The sequence below is a fragment of the Phyllopteryx taeniolatus genome, chromosome 1, assembly GCF_024500385.1.
Source record: "Phyllopteryx taeniolatus isolate TA_2022b chromosome 1, UOR_Ptae_1.2, whole genome shotgun sequence".
Classification (NCBI taxonomy): Eukaryota; Metazoa; Chordata; class Actinopteri; order Syngnathiformes; family Syngnathidae; genus Phyllopteryx; species Phyllopteryx taeniolatus.
The window spans coordinates 43,076,381-43,093,021 of record NC_084502.1 but is presented as its reverse complement, the minus strand read 5'-3'; the positions used below and the strand labels follow the sequence as shown (position 1 = coordinate 43,093,021).

Genomic DNA, 16,641 nt, shown 5'->3' with positions numbered 1-16,641 from the left:
TTGAGTGAGTAAAAGACAATACATGTGTTGTACCTGACTGTGATGATGCCCATTTCTTCCAGATTTAAAGAAGACTCTTGCAGTGCTACTAGATAACATTATGCTGAGGCTGGCCAAGCTGGAGTCCAAGGTTGAGAACATCTACAACGGCACTGGAACTATTCTGACCAATGGCTCCAGCACCTCCACACCTAGCTCCACCAATCCAGAAAAAGTAAATGTGGCAGGTAAGGCTCACATTGGATTATAAACACATCTTCCTATGCTGATAGCATACAGGCTGCAAAAATCTTGGAACTTTTCACAATGCGCACCTAGTGTTTTACCAGCCTACATTTGAGAACATATCGTAATTGAAGTCAACCCGTGTTGACAACCTGCGACCCTGTTATCAAGTTAATTGATTTTTGTGCAAGATTTCAAATGATGAAGTCATCATTTGTGATCGAATGTCGACTGCCGGCTAACGTACTGTAACTTCAGAGGCTGATGTTAGCTTATCTATTATTATTATTTTGTCTCCACTTTTCATCAGTGTCAGCGATTTCATATTTTTTGCTCCTCTCAGTCTCTTCCTCAATAAAATGTCTCTCCTTATCGTGGCCAACAGACATATGCTGAGTTGTAAATACAGATGAAGCACAAAATATATATATATTTTTTCAAAGTGGACATCCATCCATGCATCCATTTTCTGAGCCGCTTCTCCTCAATAGGGTCGCTGGCGTGCTGGAGCCTATCCCAGCTATCATCGGGCAGGAGGCGGGGTACACCCTGAACTGGTTGCCAGCCAATCGCAGGGCACATACAAACAAACAACCATTCGCACTCACAGTCACACCTACGGACAATTTAGAGTTGTCAATTAACCTACCATGCATGTTTTTGGGATGTGGGAGGAAACCGGAGTGCCCGGAGAAAACCTACACGCAGGCACGGGGAGAACATGCAAACTCCACACAGGCGGGGCCGGGGATTGAACCCCGCTCCTCAGAACTGTGAGCCAGACGCTCTAACCAGTCGTCCACCGTGTCGCCTAAAGTGGACATATTCTGGAAAAATAACTCTAATCACTCACTGTAACAGTAAAAACAGCAACACTGCACAGTACACCAACTATTAGTCAGACGAGGTTGTGTTTCCAGCCATCCATCCATTTTCTTTACTGCTTATCCTCGCTAGGGTCGTGGGCGTGCTGGAGCCTATCCCAGCTATCTTCGGGCGAAAAGTGGGGTACACCCTGAACTGGTCGCCAGCCAATCGCAGGGACATATAAACAAACAACCATTCGCACTCACATTAAAACCTACGGGCAATTTAGAGTCTTCAATCTACCTACCATGCATGATTTTGGGATGTGGGAGGAAACCGGAGTACCCGGACAAAACCAACGCAGGCACGGGGAGAACATGCAAACTCCACACAGGCGGGGCCGGGATTTGAACCCCGGTCCTCAGAACTGCGAGGCAAATGTGCTAACCAGTCGCACACCGTGCCGCCAGGTTGTGTTTCATTTACTGTATTTCAATCTGATTATTCCGCCTTGCAACCCAAGTCAGCTGGGATAGGTTTGTGCGTCCGAGCATAATAAGTGGTATAGAACGGGTGTCAAAGGTACGGCCCACGGGCCAGAACCGACCTATTAGGGGGTCCATGGAGACGGTTCTGCCTATCATGCAAGGTTTTTTTTGTTTTTTGGGACACTCAAGCTTTTATTTTGAAACATCCGCCATAGAACCGTAAGTGTCGGGACTCGTAGCTGAGAGAGAGAAAAGATCACTTCCAATCCATGTGTGCAGTAAGAAATTTTGTGTAGCTTCTGCAGAAGCAACGCTGCCCAATGTTACAGAACGTCTGTACTTTGTTACGGAAATCACTGAACACTGATTGTTCTGGATATTGGGGGAAAAAAATCCAGTGTCTAACATTACAGGCGCATCCAGATTGATGCTTGCTGCACACTACTTTATTACGCCTGCCAAGCCGCAGAGGCGAAAGTTCTCATTGCATCCGATGTCAATGCATTGCAAGTCACTGATCATCGCCTCCATGGTAGCGAATAAGCTAGACTTCTTACTATGCTTCTGACAAAAGTATCACAAAGGGAGGACGAGGAGTGGATAGGAAAAGAAGCCATGCTAATTGCTAAGCTATCGTTACAAGCGATCGCAAAACATCGAAATAAGTGATTTGGTGAAACAATACATAGGTCTGGCTGTAACTGCGTTTTCGCAGAGAGTAACCAACTTTGAACAAAAAAAAAAACAGGCCCAATTAATACGTCTTTAGAGATATAAATATAAAATAATACACGTCCACACAGGATGCCGGGTCTGAACCGGAAATGAATTACGACCTCACTGCTCACGTCACTTCAGAACGTGGGCAGGCTAAACGTATATTATTAATATATATTTTTAATATAAGATAACCTTTTTTAGTCCCACAATGGGGAAATTTGCTTCATTTCAGCAGCAATTGGTGATATAAGGAGTCTAGATATATAATATAAACGGTATGCAAAATGGAAGCCAAAATTATTATTATTATAAACTGTTCAATTCAGTCTATCAGCAATGTTATTTGTTTGTTTGCAAAATAGAGTGCTGAGTTGTAATTTTGACATTTGAGATCTGCTTAATCTGCTTTAATAGACTTGTGTTTTTTTTTTTTGTTTGTTTGTTTTTTGTTACCAGGGTTGGCATAGGTGAATTAATCCATAGACACAGATATTTTTGATGATGGAACGTTGAAAAATCTCATATAATGGAACTTTGATTCAGGCTGCAACTGCGTCCACCATTACAAGGTTGATGTAATAAAAACATTAAAATGACAAATATTGAAGCCATAATATATGAACGATTATGATTGACTGTCGCACAGAAATGTTCTTGACAAAATTTTGAAAATGTGGAAATTCAGACAAATTTGGACAAATTGTTCTGGAAGTGAATTTTTAAAGGTTGGCAGCTCTGTAAATATCAGAAAAAATATAACCCAAGTGAACTTAAAATGATGTTATTAAATGGTGATGTCATTTATTAAGGAAGACAAACTATTCAAAGTCACCTGGCCCTGTGTGAAAAAGTAATGGCCCCCTACACCCAATAACTGGTTGGGTCATCCTCAGCAGCAACAACTGAAATCAAGTGTTTTCTGTCACTGGCAATGAGTCTTTCACTTTTCTGTGGAGATAGTTTGGTCCACTCTTCCTTTCAGAATTGTTTGAATTCAGCAAAATTGGAGGGTTTTCGAGCATTAACTGCTAACTAACTTTAAGGTCATGCCACTGCATTTCAATCGGATTCAAGTCTGGACTTTGAATAGGCTCCTCCAAAACCATTTAGTTTTTTTGAGCCATTCAGAAGTTGACTTCCAGGTGTCTTTTGGATCGTTATCCTGCTGCAGAACCGAAGTGCGGTTCAGCTTGAGATCACAAACTGATGGCTGAACATTCTCCTTTAGAATTTTCTGTTAAAGAGCAGAATTCATGGTTCCATCAATCACAGCAACTTGTCCAGGTCCTGAAGGAGAAAAGCATCCCAAGACCATAACACTACTTCAGATGTGAAAATGTGAGGTTTTTCGAGCATGAACGGCCTTTTTAACTCATTCAGTCCCAGCCGTTTCCTAAGCAGGGAACCCCTAGACTGTCAGGCATTTTCGTGCAATTTCACTTATTTTTCAAGCCCCACAGAATATTGTGTACTATGACAGTGTAAATGCCAAAAGAAGGATCAGACTCTCTTCTTTCATCAGAAAAAAAGCTTGTCTCTAGCTTATAGTAATCAGCAGTCAAATGGAGGCTACTTTCGGCCAAATCTGTTGCTGTAGGAAAAAAACTGAGAAAACTGCCATTTTGTGAAAGCAGACAGATGAGTCAGAACAATTACTTTGAAATGAATCTTTTTTAGTCTTTAGTGAAAATCTCAAACTTCTGAACATAAAACAACACTGAGAAAGTACTTTTGAAAGAAAAATAATTTATTTAAAAGTATAACTGTACAGAATTTACATTAGACAAAAATGCATGAACAAATGGCGCTCCTCCTAATTCTCCTCCTCTACCGTTTGGTCAATAGTCCAGGTTTTTGCGCAATTATCTTGCGCAAAAATCTAGCTTTCTAGCAAATCTAGCAAAGTTTTACCACATCTGGATTTCATTCTTTGGTGATGGTGAATGGGATCTTGTGTGGTTGTCATTGTCCTTGAAACCAGTCCCTACTTCTGCTCAAAGCACAACCTGTGCAGTTTAGAAATATAACTTCCTATAAAAATACATAGTAGTTGAAACTGCTGTAGTGGGACATGGAGGAAAAAAAAAAGCTTTCAATTACCTTTTTTGTTTGCACTGCGTCTGTTGGATGCATAACCTGTAAGTTTTAAAAAATACATACGATTACTAGAGAATACTTTTTATGGATGACGTGTTTTGCAAAGGTAACAAAAAAAAAAAAAAACATTACTTTTCTTTGTCGCAATCCTAACGTTTGACTTGCGGGTGTTGACGAGCTGGAAATGAAAAATTCAACTTAGTACTGGCGACAGATGTTACATTGTAATGTGAACTAGTGGGACTAAATTATGTTTTTATGTAACAAGGATTGAAGGAGCGCGTTTGCTTGCTAGATGTAGCTATCGCGAGCTGCAAACAAGTTACCTTTGTCTCCATTATCATCCGGAGGAAGCTCTAAATGAAGCTTGGCTGCTTCCAGGCGATCCAGGCATCACACTTCCGGATCCCATTCTCTCAAATCGATAGCTTTGCAACAAAGGGATCGCTCAGAGCGTCACTCTTTATTCCCTTGCATGATCTAAGGTGTCATTCCTGTTTGTCGCAGGAATATTTTTCTTGCCTTGGTACAATAAATTTCTAGTACGGAAAGCTTGTTTTTTTTTCTTTCTTTCTTTTTTATTTATTTTGTCTTCTCTCTTTTCTGCCATTATGCTAGCCTCTTGTCATTGTCTCTTGCACCCTGCCCCCTCCTTCTTCTTCCACTCGTTCAATCTGAATGAAGGACATTCACCTCAAGGCATTGTTGCCCTCTATAGGGTGCCATTCCTCATTGCAGTTATCCAGAGGCTTGACGATCACACACAAACTGGACAAGACCCTGCCCCACCCATCCCCGTTAAAAAACGCCATTGAGGTCTTTAGACGGCATTGGCAGGGAATAGCTTGATTCTTGAATGACGTCTTTGGACGGCATTGGCAGGGAGTTAAGGTCATGCCACTGCATTTCAATCGGATTCAAGTCTGGACTTTGAATAGGCTCCTCCAAAACCATTTTGTTTCTTTGAGCCATTCAGAAGTTGACCTGCTGGTGTGTTTTGGATCGTTATCCTGCTGCAGAACCCAAATGCGTTTCAGCTTGAGGTCACAAACTGATGGCTGAACATTCTTCTTTAGGATTTTCTGTTGAAGTGCAGAATTCATGTTTCCATCAATCACAGCAAGTTGTCCAGGTCCTGAAGGAGCAAGCAGCCCAAAACCATCACACTACTTCAGACATTTTTTGTTAAAGTAAGATGAGCCTTTATGTTCTTTTTGGTCAGCAATGGTTTTTGCCGTGGAACTCTGCCATCAATGCCATTTTTGCCCAGTCTCATCCTTATTGTTGTCATGAACACTGACCTTAACTGATGCAAGGGAGGCCTGCAATTCTCCAGAAAGGACGCAAACTCTGGACAACACCCACCCATATAGCCAGGACAGTGAGAAAGTCAGAGTAAGCATGTCATTAACAGTATTTGTTGAAGTAATTTAATTACAGTAAGTTAGCACCCATTATTTCTGTCATGTTGTAACATTGATTTGACCTAAACTTATGTCAGTGGCCAAACTTGAATGCCCCATAGAGGTCATTGATGTTTTAGCTTTTGTTTAAAATGCTGGAGAATAATTTTGAAGATACAGTACTCAGTATATAATACACAAGTATATACAATAAATGAACAAGTCATGGAAATAGACACATTGCTCCATGTTGTGATCAGATCGGTTATCATTTTTTTTTTAAACTTACTGATCGGTGATCGGCCCCAAAAATCCTGATCGTGTAAAGCCTACATTTAACAAAGGTGATTGATCTAAAACTGCCCCTCCTTGAGCCGTCACCTTATCGTGGTGGAGGGGTTTGTGTGTCCCAATGATCCTAGGAGGTAAGTTTTTCTGGGGCTTTATGCCCCTTGCAGGGTCACCCATGACAAACAGGTCCTAGGTGAGGGACCAGACAAAGCACAGCTCAAAGACCCCTTATGAAGATGACAAACGATGGACTTGGTTTTCCCTTGCCCGGACGTGGGTCACCGGGGCCCCCCACTGGAGCCAGGCCTGGTGCCCGGGCCTGCACCCATGGGGCCCGGCCGGGCATAGCCCGAAAGGGGAACGTGGGTCCCCCTTCCCATTGGCTCACCACCTGTGGGAGGCGCCATTGGGGTCGGGTGCAGTGTGAGCTGGGCGGTGGCCGAAGGCGGGGACCTTGGCGATCCTCTTATGGGCAGTGTAATGTGATTCATGCATGGAGTTACATGTTTGCAGTAAGCTAAAAAATTATTGAAGATGAATGTCGCGATAAAACATTAATTTAACTACTTTTTTACAGATTAGGAAGTATATATCCCTGTGAGTATTGTTATATTACCTTTTTATGTGTTACTACAGAGTTTGAGTGTAAATATTTGAAGGGAAATCCCCCCTCTGATGTCATGTTGATTCTATCTAGCCCGTCAATGGGGTTGTCCATTGACTGCTCTTATTAAGCTGACAATTTCTAAAACGATCATTTGTGCCAGGCAATAGAGCTTGAGGAAGACCAAAGAGGGGGTTGATAGATGTAATGAGGGAAGACATGAGGGAAGTTGGTGTTTGAGAGGAGTATGCAGGAGATATGCTTACATGGAAAAGGATGACAAGCTGTGACGACCCCTAACGGGATAAGCTGAAAGGAAAAGAAGAAGTCTGACATAGTGCAATCGTGAACGACCAAATTTGTCTTGTAGTCTGACCCATGCATAAACTGTGCCAATTTTGTAAACTATCGGCTCTCTGTTTGCAGCCAATATAGTGGTAGCGGTACAGGTCAACAGGGATGTGATTTGAAGCATGGAAGCCGGAATTTGTTTTCTGTCAAAATCATCCATCCATCCATCCATTTTCTGAACCGCTTCTCCTCACTAGGGTCGCGGGCGTGCTGGAGCCTATCCCAGCTGTCATCGGGCAGGAGGCGGGGTACACCCTGAACTGGTTGCCAGCCAATCGCAGGGCACATAGTAACAAACAACCATTCGCACTCACAGTCATGCCTACGGGCAATTTAGAGTCTCCAATTCATGCATGTTTTTGGGATGTGGGAGGAAACCGGAGTGCCCGGAGAAAACCCACGCAGGCACGGGGAGAACATGCAAACTCCACACAGGCGGGGGCGGGGATTGAACCCGGGTCCTCAGAACTGTGAGGCTGACGCTCTAACCAGTCGTCCACCGTGGCGCTCTGTCAAAATCAATTAAGAAAAAAAATCTTCCTGACCCCAAACTTTTATTAATCAGCAGCCCAGCCATATCAAAACTTTCTTTTGTAATTTTAAATTTACGTGAACTTAAAAAGAAACTTATCCCAGTAGCTTCCATTAAAAGATGGCAAAATTTAGCTAAAACACAAATATGGATATAAAGTAAGATTTTATATAAACAATTAGAAGCACATCTCCATTTACAAAGTAAAGTATTAGCATGGTTCAAATTAGCTTGTACATCTCACTAAAGAAGTAATTTTCAGCTTTTTCCTGCCAGGGGTCACCACAGCGAGTCACTCGCGTGATTTGTTTGACACCCACCTGTTCCCAATTAGCCTATTCATCTGTGGGATGTTCCAAACAGGTGTTTGATGAGCATTCCTCAATTTTCTCAGTCTTTTATGCCACCTGTCCCAGCTTTTTTGGAATGTGTTGCAGCCATAAAATTCTAAGTTAATAATTATTTGCTAAAAACAATAAAGTTTATCATTTTTAACATTAAATATCTTGTCTTTGTAGTGTATTCAATTAAATATAGGTTGAACATCATTTGCAAATCATTGTATTCTGTTTTTATTTGTGTTTAACACAACGTCCCAACTTCATTGGAATTGGGGTTGTACATAGTTCTCAGTCTTTGCCCATGTTTTCAGAAATGACCTTGAAAACATAACAGATTTCTGAATTCACTTTACAGTATTTAAGCTTTTTGGTCTCTTGACATACTTTGAGAAGTAAGAAACCTACTTTTCTTTCTTGAAGGATATATTACAGATTGAGTGTATACTGGAGATGCTGTATTGAAGATATTAGTTATGGCAAACAAACCCATTTGTAATTTAATTCCCTCACTCAATGAGAATAGATGAGGATTGATAACGAATCTGATCGATACGAGCATCGATTTGACCAATTCCCTTCCCAAACTGCATTGTAGCTACAGTATTTTGCCACTTTCAAATTCATCCTGAGGGCCGGACTGAACCCCCTAATAATCAGATTTTCGCCCAAATGTTTGACACACCTTTATCTAGAAAAATAAGGGTGCTATTTATGTAGGTACTAATTGTTTCTGTTACTCTGCAACTTGAGGAGTGGGAGAAGTGGAATATTAAGAATTTGATCTGCTAGGAAAAGACTCTCACTGGGCCGCCTTATATTTATTTTATAGCTTGTGGTATTCATTATGATCTGTAAAGGCTGTTAACGTTCCCAGTGTCCAGATCAATAATAATAACTACACATACAAAAAAAAAAACACTTAGTGCCAATAAGTGGCTGAGGGAAGTTGTCAGCACCAACCCACACCCATTCTCATCAATCCCATCAATCCACCGTGTACTGTAAAATTATTAGCAGCATTTCAGATTGTTTTAGTTGAAGAGGTACACATTTCTCTGACACTGTTTCTTCTTTAAATGGCCGATGCCATCAAAAAAAAAAAAAAAAAATGTGCTTCTTGTTTTATGCATAACATGGGTAAAAACGAGTCTGTGATCCGGTTTAATTTTGACATCTATGCATCAAATATATTATTATTATAATTATTATATATTATTATTATATTGTGGTGGCACGTTGGACAACTGGTTAGCACATCTGCCTCACAGTTCTAAGACCCGGGTTCAAATCTGGCCTCACCTGTGTGGAATTTGCGTGTTCTCCCCGTACCCGTGTGAGTTTTCTTCAGGTACTCTGGTTTCCTCCCACATCCCAAAAACATGCATGGTAAGTTAATTTAAAACTCAAAATTGCCCATAGGTGCGAATGTGAGTGTGAATGGTTGTCTGTCAGTATGTGCACAGCGATTGGCTGGCGACCAGTACAGGGTGTAACCCGCCTCTCGCCCAAAGATAACTGGGATAGGCTCCAGCACACTTGCGACCCTAGTGCGGATAAGCGGTACAGAAAATGAATAAAGGAGTGAATGTTGTCACAAGGAAAACAGTGAGTCTTGTACTCCGCCGCCATGGCCTGTATGCACGCTCACCACACGTGGATATATATATATACAGTATATACACATATATACTTTGTGTGTGTGTGTGTAATTAAGTACTACATAGTTCTCTCTGTGTGTATCATATATATATATATATATATAATAAACCTTAAAAAAACTAAAAAAAACTGTCAAAAAGAAGACTAGATGAACTCTGTAGACCTAAAGTAGCAGTTGTTTGAAGGTTTATATAAACGTATCGATGCTAATTTCTGTTCATCCATACATGGCATTTTGCATTGTGTCTGCATTAAGATATCAGATTTTCATTAGGTGAAATTAAATGGTTCGTTTGAACATTTTATTTTAAAATAATATACAGTTTTATTCTTTTGTTTTTGTGTCGTTTTTACAGTAAATTTCAACTGGGAGTGACAAATACACGGCTTGAAGCACGCATGCTTTGTCTCGTACTTGGAGAACCATGGAAGTGAGAAAGTCTCCCATTTTTTGACAGTGAGAGAGTGAAAACACGTATTAAGGAATACGTTATTTGTTTTTTAATAGGTTTAAATGTATTAAAGTGTGTGTGGGGGGGGAGTCAAACATTTTAAAGGTTTTTTTAAGATCTCTATCGCAGATTTTCACCTATACGGTTGGGTCTGGCATATATCCCCTCCAATAGATGGGAGTTCACCGGTTTTTTATTGCTCCTGAAGAATTTGCATACAAAGTATTTCATAAAATGAAATCACATGTAACTATACTATAAGAGCACACATTTGACAGATTGAGCACCAGAAGCATGTTGCTGTCATGTTGAAGGGGACAAAATCTCAACTTCTGCAGTACATCAGCATAATAAAGGGTTTCTACAGCAAACTGATATTCGATAAGTCCAAATATCCTCGCAGCATGTCAATATCAAACGACAATTGAACAAGCCACGTTTACACAAAGTTCACACTGACGTCATGAGTTTACACCAAAATGTTTACCTACACACAAATCTGAATCAGTTCAGTAACAATCTTTTATTGATGGTCATCTGCACAAAACAGGGCATTCACAATCTAAAGTTGTCGACACTTGGCTATTTGAAAATGACGCCGAATGTTCACCAGTGTATTTCTTTTGCGCAATTTACAGGAAATACACATTTCCTCTGTATAGGCCCTCAAGAGGAACTGAAACTTTTGTCAGTAAGGTTAATACAATACAAAATGTGTCTATCAATGCCCTCAGCATCAACTTAAATTCTCACCACAAGGAGTTCCTTAGTCGCACAACATGAGTCCCGCTTCGGTCACATCTCAGCAGCTTCCTGTAGAAATGGAAAATGAGACAAACATGAGTCATAGGTTGGCCGTGATTGAATTTAAGCAATATTTTCTTGTGTCCCTGAGCTGCTCTTCTTTGCAAATCCTTAATCCATTTTGTGGATGTCTTTAAAGAGAAAAATTTACGATTTTCTGATGCAGATAACCCTGATTGATTATTGACCCTTTTTAACAAGGAAAGAGAAAGAAAAAGGAAACCCTGGATTGTTTTGTTCCAGGACCTTATTGAGTAAATGTGGACCACAAATCTAGACATATTTTTGTTCATTCTGGGAAGTCCCTCTGCTTTAATAAACCCCAGCATATTTGCCTTCTGGTGGCAGGTTTGCCTCAAGTAGCAGGAAGTGTTTTTGGTTCTGTTAGATTCTTTTGCCACTTCATGATTCTAGTTAGACAGGATCAGCAACAGAAATCCCCGACCCTCCTTTCCTTCCGCTCCCACTCCAAAGTACCTTACAACATTTGCAATTTATGACTGTGGCTGTAATGTCATCAGTCATGCAGCCTGATTTCCGCTTAACTGCTGAACTTCAGCAGAAGGACAGACCAAAATTTACCCCGGTTGTTGTTGTAAACTGCATTTAACATCAGCACTGGTTGTGAGAGCATTAAAGAAACTTTTCATCCCATTCCAGCTTTTATTTTTGATTGGGGGGCCACATTTTGCATCAAATCAGGTTGATGTCTAATGAGGCGTCTCTTTCTAAAAGACTGCTGCCCTAACCCCTGATATTGACACTTTATGTTATTTGAGGGGAAGGTTTCACTTCTGTACAGCAGCTGCATACACTATAAGGAACAGAAGAGAGAGGAGGGGAAGAAAAAAAAGATTTAACATAAACCAGATGTGCTTAACCCAATTTTGTGTTTGTCAAATATCAGATTACCTCATAAACTTCAATGAATGAGCTCATCTATTTTCTCTCTTTTTCTGAATTGTTACATCCCCTTTAACGCAACCATCCGCTCTCTATTTACCTCATAGTGCTACTTTGTTTTTATTGCTTTTATAATTTTAAAAAAAATCTTCAAATTTTTTCTACTTTTGCCTCAAGCTTGAAATATGGTTTGTCTCACCCATCGACCATCTCCCTATTCAGTGTCACTGTTGCCGTGCTTTATCTGAATAAGATTTTGCTTATTTGCCTTATCTGATTCCTGGGCATTATAAGCATTCAATGATCCCACCTAAAGAGATGAAGGAGGAGTATTTAAACCGACACCACCACTTCTATATTTAAATCCCAAGGGAGCTATATTTCGCTGCTTCATAGCAGTGGCTTCCTCTGCTTGATTAAAGCGGGATAAGATTGAGCACTCCCTGGGTGAGTGGCTGAATGATGGAGCATATAGCTTCATCTTGTTGTTTGCTTTTGGCTATTGTAGACTTCTACTTCAACAAATTATGAATACAAAGTCAGTTATTTGTGGACAACAATAAATGAAATGAATGACCTTACAGAAAAATAATGATTGGCACACGGTAATCATTTTAGCATTGAGTTAGCAGAATTAGCTTTTAGCTAACACACCCTTAGGCATTTTCTTCTGTCCCAAAAGAAGGCAGAGTTGTACACCTGTACCATTCTGACCATTTCTACTTGTGCCTATGCTGTGGCCCCCACTGACTCAAACATCCTTTTGTGTGTGTGTGTGTGTGTGTGTGTGTGTGTGTGTGTGTGTCTGGAGTACATGTATGTACGTGTGTTTTGTTATTTGTTTTCTTTTTCTGAAATATTTTGAAATATGCAGGATGCAGGAGTCCCTTTTTGATATCAACACCACACATGCAGAAAAGCAATCTGGTGTATCCGGTCAAGTGCAGTGACGAATGCATAGATGCATACATTGGGGAAACCAAGCAACCACTGAGCAGATGCATGGTACAACATCCATCCATCCATCCATCTTCTACCGCTTATCCGAGGTCGGGTCGCGGGGGCAGTATCTTTAGCAGGGACGCCCAGACTTCCCTTTCCCCAGCCACTTTATCCAGCTCTTCCGGGGGGATCCCGAGGCGTTCCCAGGCCAGCCGAGAGACGTAGTCTCTCCAGCGTGTCCTGGGTCGTCCCCGGGGTCTCCTCCCGGTGGGACGTGCCCGAAACACCTCACCGGGGAGGCGACCGGGAGGCATCCAAATCAGATGCCCCAGCCACCTCATCTGCCTCCTCTCGATGTGAAGGAGCAACGGCTCTACTCTGAGATCCTCCCGGGTAACCGAGCTTCTCACCCTATCTCTAAGGGAGAGCCCGGACACCCTGCGGAGGAAACTCATTTCGGCCGCTTGTATCCGGGATCTCGTTCTTTCGGTCACGACCCACAGCTCGTGACCATAGGTGAGGGTAAGAACGTAGATCGACCGGTAAATCGAGAGCTTAGCTCCTTCTTTACCACAACGGATCGATACAAAGTCCGCATCACTGCAGACGCTGCACCGATCCGCCTGTCGATCTCCCGTTCCATTCTTCCCTCACTCGTGAACAAGACCCCAAGATACTTGAACTCCTCCACTTGGGGCAGGATCTCATCCCCGACCTGAAGAGGGCACGCCACCCTTTTCCGACTGAGGACCATGGTCTCAGATTTGGAGGTGCTGATTCTCATCCCAGCCGCTTCACACTCCGCTGCGAACTGCTCCAATGAGAGTTGGAGGTCACGGCTTGATGAAGCCAACAGAACCACATCCTCTGCAAAAAGCAGAGATGCAATACTGAGGCCATCAAACCGGACCCCCTCTACGCCTCGGCTGCGCCTAGAAATTCTGTCCATAAAAGTTATGAACAGAATTGGTGACAAAGGACAGCCTTGGCGGAGTCCAACCGTCACCGGAAACGAGTCCGACTTACTGCCGGACCATATGCGGACCAAACTCTGACTCCGGTTGTACAGGGACCGAACAGCCTGTATCAGGGGGTTCAGTACCCCATACTCCCGAAGAACCCCCCACAGGACCACCCGAGGGACACGGTCGAACGCCTTCTCCAAGTCCACAAAACACATGTAGACTGGTTGGGCGAACTCCCATGCACCCTTGAGGACCCTCCCAAGGGTGTAGAGCTGGTCCACTGTTCCACGGCCAGGGCAAAAACCACACTGCTCCTCCTGAATCTGGGATTCAACTTCCCGACGGACCCTCCTCTCCAGCACCCCTGAATAGACCTTACCAGGGAGGCTGAGGAGTGTGATCCCCCTGTAGTTGGAACACACCCTCCAGTCCCCTTTCTTAAAAAGGGGGACCACCACCCCAGTCTGCCAATCCAGAGGCACTGTCCCCGATGTCCACGCGATGTTGCAGAGGCGTGTCAACCAGGACAGCCCTACAAAATCCAGAGCCTTGAGGAGCTCCGGGCGAATCTCATCCACCCCCGGGGCCCTGCTTTTTAACCACCTTGGTGACCTCAACCCCAGAGATAGGAGAGCCCGCCTCAGAGAACCCAGACTCTGCTCCCTGATGGGAAGGCGTGTCAGTGGAATTGAGGAGGTCTTCGAAGTATTCTCCCCACCGGCTCACAACATCCCGAGTCGAGGTCAGCAGCGCCCCATCCCCACTATACACAGTGTTGATGGTGCACTGCTTTCCCCTCCTGAGACATCGGATGGTGGACCAGAATTTCCTCGAAGCCGTCCGGAAGTCTTTCTCCATGGCCTCACCGAACTCCTCCCAAGCCCGAGTTTTTGCTTCAGCGACCACCAAAGCTGCATGCCGCTTGGCCAGCCGGTACCCATCAGCTGCCTCAGGAGTCCCACAGGCCAAAAAGGCCCGATAGGACTCCTTCTTCAGCTTGACGTCATCCCTCACCATTGGTGTCCACCAACGGGTTCGGGGATTGCCGCCACAACAGGCACCGACCACCTTACAGCCACAACTCCGGTCGGCCGCCTCTGCAATGGAGGCGCGGAACATGGTCCAATCGGACTTGATGTCCCCCGCCTCCCCCGGAACATGAGCAAAGTTCTGTCGGAGGTGGGAGTTGAAACTCCTTCTGACAGGGGATTCCGCCAGACGTTCCCAGCAGACCCTCACAATACGTTTGGGCCTGCCACGTCCCTCTCTTTACCCGAGTCTCCAAGACATGCGGCCGCAAGTCCAAGGACACGACCACAAGGTCGATCATCGAACTGCGACCTAGGGTATCCTGGTGCCAAGTGCACGTGTGGACACCCTTATGCTTGAACATGGTGTTCGTTATGGACAATCCGTGACGAGCACAGAAGACCAATAACAGAACACCGCTCGGGTTCTGATCGGGGGGGCCGTTCCTCCCAATCACGCCCTTCCAGGTCTCACTGTCATTGCCCACGTGAGCATTGAAGTCCCCCAGCAGAACGATGGAGTTCCCAACGAGAGCGCTCTCCAGCACCCCCTCCAAGGACTCCAAAAAGGGTGGGTACTCTGAACTGGTGTTTGGTGCATAGGCAGAAACAACAGTCAGGACCCGTCCCCCCACCAGAAGGTGGAGGGAGGCTACCCTCTCGTACACCGGGGTGAACCCCAACGTACAGGCGCCGAGCCGGGGAGCAATAAGTATACCCACACCTGCTCGGCGCCTCTCACCGTGGGCAACTCCAGAGTGGAAGAGAGTCCAACCCCTCTCGAGAGGACTCGTACCAGAGCCCAAGCTGTGCATGGAGGCGAGTCCAACTATATCTACTCGGAACTTCTCAACCTCGCACACCAGCTCGGGCTCCTTCCCTGCCAGAGAGGTGACATTCCACGTCCCGAGAGCCCGCTTCTGTCGTCAAGGTCCCCGCCTTTGGCCACCGCCCAGCTCGCACTGCACCCGACCCCTATGGCCCCTCCCACAGGTGGTGAGCCCATGGGAAAGGGGACCCACGTTACCCTTCCGGGCTGTGCTTCGAGCCCCACCTCCAGGCCTGGTTCCAGAGGGGGGCCCCGGTGACCCGCGTCCGGGCAAGGGAAAACGTAATCTAATCATTTTTCTCATCATAAGGGTCTTTGGATCATTGAGACACACAAACCCCTCCACCACGATAAGGTGACGGCTCAAGGAGGGGGCATGGTACAACACAGATGGGCAAACTCCTCAGGTCAAAACACAGCTGTCTATCTGTACCTCCAAGAGACGAGGGGTGAGAGAGTCCATATAAACAAAGGTGGAAAAAGCAGAGGAGGGGGTCTTACGACATCTCCTACTTACGAGAATCATCTTTATTTGCCAAGTATGTCCAAAAAACAGGAATTTGTCTCCGGTAGTTGGAGCCACTCTAGTACGACAACAGACAGACAATTGACAGAGAACACTTTCGAGACATAAAGACATTGACAAAAAACAGTCACTGAGCAATAACGGGTTGCTAGTTATCTGGTAATGCCGGTACATTTATTTATTTATTTATTTTTATTTTTTGGGACAATTGTGCAAAAGATGCAGAGTCCTCTTGCATTTAGAGCAGTTCGAATGACTAATATTGCAATAGTCCGGTGCAATGACCATTGTGCAAAGGGCGCCGAGACTTCAAGGAGTGTATGCAGTTTAAAGAGACGAGTAGCGCGACAATCTGGGACAATGTTGATTGTGCAAATGTTGCAGATACTCCTCAATCAGTGCAAATGGAGCAGATGCTACTCTGGCATGAGTGGCCAGTATTGGTCAACAACAGATATCCAAATAGTGCAGCGTGGCGAGACTACAACAGTGAGGTCGTTAAAAAAGATTATCTTGAATCCAAGCCTGCTTTCAAGTCATGGCTGTTTATCCATCGACCATATTGGCCTCCACAGATAGTGACAACATAGCACGACTGGATTTTTGTTCCTTGTCCAACCCTGAAACGTGAGGATGATTAGACAGTAAAAGGATTTGAGCCAATCCCCTTGACC

General features: G+C 44.0%; 1 protein-coding gene across 2 annotated transcripts in view; it reads left to right on the top strand.

Moving 5' to 3' along the window:
• The window catches only part of mgat5 (alpha-1,6-mannosylglycoprotein 6-beta-N-acetylglucosaminyltransferase), a 152,349-nt gene that overhangs the window by 37,082 nt on the left and 98,626 nt on the right, over positions 1 to 16,641 (top strand). For both annotated transcript variants that reach the window (XM_061797464.1, XM_061797456.1), the window contains exon 3: positions 63 to 227. In XM_061797464.1, the coding sequence (XP_061653448.1) occupies positions 63 to 227 (165 nt within the window). The remainder of the gene's footprint in view (positions 1 to 62; positions 228 to 16,641) is intronic.